Source organism: Nicotiana sylvestris, chromosome 6 (genome assembly GCF_000393655.2).
Source record: "Nicotiana sylvestris chromosome 6, ASM39365v2, whole genome shotgun sequence".
Lineage (NCBI taxonomy): Eukaryota > Viridiplantae > Streptophyta > Magnoliopsida > Solanales > Solanaceae > Nicotiana > Nicotiana sylvestris.
This window is the reverse complement of record NC_091062.1, coordinates 96,978,002-96,982,139: the sequence shown is the minus strand read 5'-3', so window position 1 is coordinate 96,982,139 and position 4,138 is coordinate 96,978,002. Positions and strand designations below refer to the sequence as shown.

The 4,138-nt window shown below is 36.5% G+C and overlaps 1 protein-coding gene across 1 annotated transcript; it reads left to right on the top strand.

The window, feature by feature from the left end:
* The first annotated feature begins 466 nt into the window (after positions 1 to 466).
* Positions 467 to 3,846, top strand: LOC104235252 (ran-binding protein 1 homolog b-like). Its single transcript, XM_009788977.2, has 4 exons — positions 467 to 778; positions 880 to 1,031; positions 1,168 to 1,293; positions 3,264 to 3,846. Exons 1-4 carry the CDS (start codon positions 621 to 623, stop codon positions 3,494 to 3,496), a joined length of 669 nt encoding a protein of 222 aa, XP_009787279.1. The 5' UTR covers positions 467 to 620; the 3' UTR covers positions 3,497 to 3,846.
* Positions 3,847 to 4,138: the final 292 nt, after the last annotated feature.

Sequence of the window (4,138 nt, the reverse complement as noted above, 5' to 3'; positions counted from 1 at the left end):
AGCTAAATTCTACTCAACAATGAATATTTTCCTTTTAGCTACATAATTTATTTGTCATTTTTTTTTATTTTCTCTAGTTGTCCTGTCTAGAAAACATATTACCTAGACAATTATTTTCATTCAAAGTTAAAATGAAATAAGGATAAATAATAGTTTTTTAGGCTATCAAAATTATTTTTGCTAACTAAATTGGATTAATATTCGTCATTTTTAAGAGCTTATATTTTTAAATTTTATTTTATAACTCAACTATATTATTTAATAATGTTTATATAATTTATAAAGTTTATACCCGTTGATGCAGGGTATTTGCGCATATATATATATATATATATATATATATATATATATATATATATACGCGCATTCGTAACTCTAATATTTTTAAAATATTCAAGACGTATGTTGTGTACCTTGATAATATAGAATAATGTGATAATATAGAATAATGGATAAATCTGGGCTTGCCGACCCAAGTTTTGTTTTGCCGTCTGCTGCGTTGGGTTCACGCTGCGCATTCAAATCTTATATAAACCTTTCTTCCTATTCCCCAATATCCCACTCTCTTTCTCTCTTTACAAAACCTCTCTGTGAAGAAACACAGCATCCGTACAAAAACAATGGCAAGCATAGAGCCCCAGCACGAGCACAGAGAAGAGGAAGAAGCCGCTGCCGGAGCCGATGACGAAGATACCGGAGCTCAGGTCGCGCCGATCGTCAGACTGGAGGAAGTAGCCGTAATAACTGGCGAAGAGGACGAAGATGCTATCCTCGATTTGTAATTATTCAATTTCTCTCATATCGTGTTTATTATTTGTTGCCTACATCGATCTGCTCCAATTTGTAGGGTTAATGTAATGTAAATTTATCGTTATACAGGAAAGCTAAGCTTTATCGATTCGATAAAGATGGAAATCAGTGGAAAGAGAGAGGTGCTGGTACTGTTAAGTTTTTGAAACATAAGGAGACTGGAAAAGTTCGCCTTGTTATGCGCCAATCTAAGACTCTTAAGATCTGTGTTAATCATCTAGGTTTGTCTATTAATATTCACTTTATGACTTTTTTTTGTGCATTATTAATATCGATTTATTCATTTATGTGTTTCGTTTGGTTGAGATCTGTAACATAGACTCTGATCTCATGAATTTGCTGTATTATATGGTTCAGTTATTCCGACAATGACGGTTCAGGAACATGCTGGAAGTGAGAAGTCCTGTGTGTGGCATGCAGCAGATTTTGCTGATGGTGAATTGAAGGATGAATTTTTTTGTATTAGATTTGCGTCCATCGAGAGTGAGAATTTCGAACTCTGAATTACTGTCACTTTCTGCTAGATTTTAGGGTCTTGTTTGTTTGGTGAAGCTTTCAATTTGCCAAAATTTGAAATTTCTTTTCTTCATGATTGACTTTATCTCTTGATTGCTAGTCATTATCTAGCTTCCCTGGTCCCTATTGTTATTTTGTTTGGAGAAAATTTCATTTTCTATATGGAATGTTGTAATGTGTGCCTATTCTGGTTGTAGACTTAAATCAAGTGATAGTTGCAGTTAATGGTATTGAGATCAATCAAGTTTAGAAGGTTTCCACATCTTCGTAAAAAAAAGTATAGGAGGATTCTCTTTTTAATTTAAAAAAAGGGCATGCCCGTGTGCGAAGCATTCCACTTTCACGCAGGCTCGGGATAACATCTCGAAAAAAGTATAGAAGGATACATCTATAATAACGCCTTGCTAATTGTAATGTCAAGATGTAGAATCAAATAATTTACACATGAAGTAGAGTGTCTGTCAATCTACTATGGATTGTGCCTGATATATTTTTCTTTACTGTAAGTGTGATGTCATGGACTATGCCTCACCATATGATAAAAGTATCACCCTGTGTCCTTGCCTTTTGAAACCAAGATCAAGCTTGAATAGAACTTGGAAGAGTAAAATGTTGTATGAAGGTTGAATGCAGATACTAGGGATTGATGAATACCTTGTATTCTTTTCCAATTCTAAACTCAAGTGCTAACCCAAAATTTTAGATGTCCAAATTTTACTGCTCGACATTGTGTGCGTGATAGTTTGTCTCTCTTGTGACTTACGTTACATTACCAGTCCGGTCACTCCCATGCCTTATTATGCCCTCCTAAACAGTAGATCCACAGCTTTGCTGATGTAAGAAGAAAAAACAAACCAGACCTTGAACTGGTTTTGTGCCTTATTTTGTGAAGTGGCATTATACATATTATCTTATGCCTTTGTTTTGTGCTCAATTGTTCTGTTGTTTTTTATTCTCTTTATAGTATTACTTTATCTTAAAATTTTGTCATGGTCTGAATTGAATTCTTTTCCCAAAATTGTGTGCTCCTGCTTTTACTCCACATATTAAGATTTTAAGGTCCTACGGTGTAAGCTAGGTTGGCCTAAGGGAAGAGGGGAATGATGGGAACAAGTAATAACTGTATGTATTAGTAGACCCCTTGCTTCTGCCCTCTGCTATTGCCCCGAAATTGCCAAATTCCTGAAACGATGTCATTGCAGGCCTTCATTAATTTTGAACCTAAATCATTAGACTGCAAAATTGGATGCACAGCCTTAGAAGGAAATAACGTCTTGTGTATGGGAACTCATTAAAGAGCCATCATTTATGATTCTCTAAACTACTGGAACCTGACCAAAGCAATTGATCTTTGTTGCGTAATGAGGTTGTTGAGAACCTTTGCATCATATCGTCTTGATTGAGGTATGTGTTAGTGTTGAGAGTTAACTGATCTTTGACTTCTCTCTAGAATCCCAATGACCTCATCGAGTTTTGCTAAAAGATCATGGTTAATACTGCAACATGCTTATCTACTTGAGAGAGATTGCTCTTTAGGGACTTGAGGACTTTTGCATTATAAATTGTCAAAAAGGAATACTGGATTATAAGGTGTGGAGTGAACCTACCCGGGTGTGAGGTAACCTTTTATTTTACCAGGTCTTTTAGATCCCTCAACTTGGTCATCATTGCAGTTCCACTCAACATATTGGAGTTAATTACTTTTAAAGAGTTAGAAAATTGCCCATGATTGGAGGTTTGTCAAACACTGGATTGAGGGGGGGGGTTTAGTAGAAGTGATTCTGAGGAAGTTGTAGATTAGTAGTATACATGATCATCCTTCTCAAAAAGATAGTATACATGATCATGTCCCTAATTCTTTTATGTTGCCTGCCTCTGTGTTTTTTCTTTTTTATTTTCAGCAAAAATGATGTCTTACGGTAATGTGTTTCTTATAGATTGCAAGACCTTCATGGAGACGTTTCAAGAGGTTGCTGAATCACAAAAGAAGAAAGATGAAAATGAGGATGCATCTAATGCTGCTGGCCTACTTGAGAAGTTGAGTGTTGAAGATAAGAAGTCAGAAGAGAAGAGCGTGGAAAAAACTGAAGAGAAAACGAAGGAAGACGACGTCAAAGATGAGAAGCCTTCTGATAATGCAGAGAAAAGGGATGAGACTGCTTCAGACTGAGAGATGTTATGTCATGTACGCCAGATGTAGTTGGTGAGGTTCATAATACCGCCACATTTGCCAACCAAATTTGGTTATATTGTCTGGTCGAGTGCAAGGGTGGTTAATTCGGTGGTGGTCTTGGGTGGGGTCGGTTTGTTTTTTTTGGGGGGGGGGGGTAATTTGTTTGTCCATCTCTGAGGTGTTACAATGTCTTGGAGATACTCACGTTAAGGTCAGGTCGTGTTCTCTGGTTGAGGTATTGTGTTGGTGTACTAAAGGTCTTGGTATTTTTTTTATTTATTTCTTTGAACTCCAAGGCACGATTTTATTACCATTGCAATGCAGAAGATACAATTTGAAGGAGGGTATAGCTTGGCCTTCTATATGGATTGAGAATTTGACACAGCAAATTCATACAATAAGTACAGAATTGGTGGGATTATCCCCAAACCGACCTGCCAATCGGTAATAAAGTCGAGAACTCATGGTGGTTCATACACTATGGTACTTGGTCTTCTCTTTTTGACTCGGAATGCTGAAATTTGTCATCTTTCTACATTTAGAAGCCCTTTGACCTGTCGGGGCAATGTATCAAAATAAGTGAAAATATATACTTCCTCTAATTGGTGACTTAGAGAAGCTATCTTGTCCGCAACTTGA

Excerpts from the sequence above, each read along its gene's own strand:
- LOC104235252 (XM_009788977.2), top strand. The coding sequence starts at position 621 with ATGGCAAGCATAGAGCCCCAGCACGAGCACAGAGAAGAGGAAGAAGCC. Across the intron at positions 779-879 it reads GAAGATGCTATCCTCGATTT|GAAAGCTAAGCTTTATCGAT; the intron begins GTAATTATTCAA and ends ATCGTTATACAG. Across the intron at positions 1,032-1,167 it reads GATCTGTGTTAATCATCTAG|TTATTCCGACAATGACGGTT; the intron begins GTTTGTCTATTA and ends TATATGGTTCAG.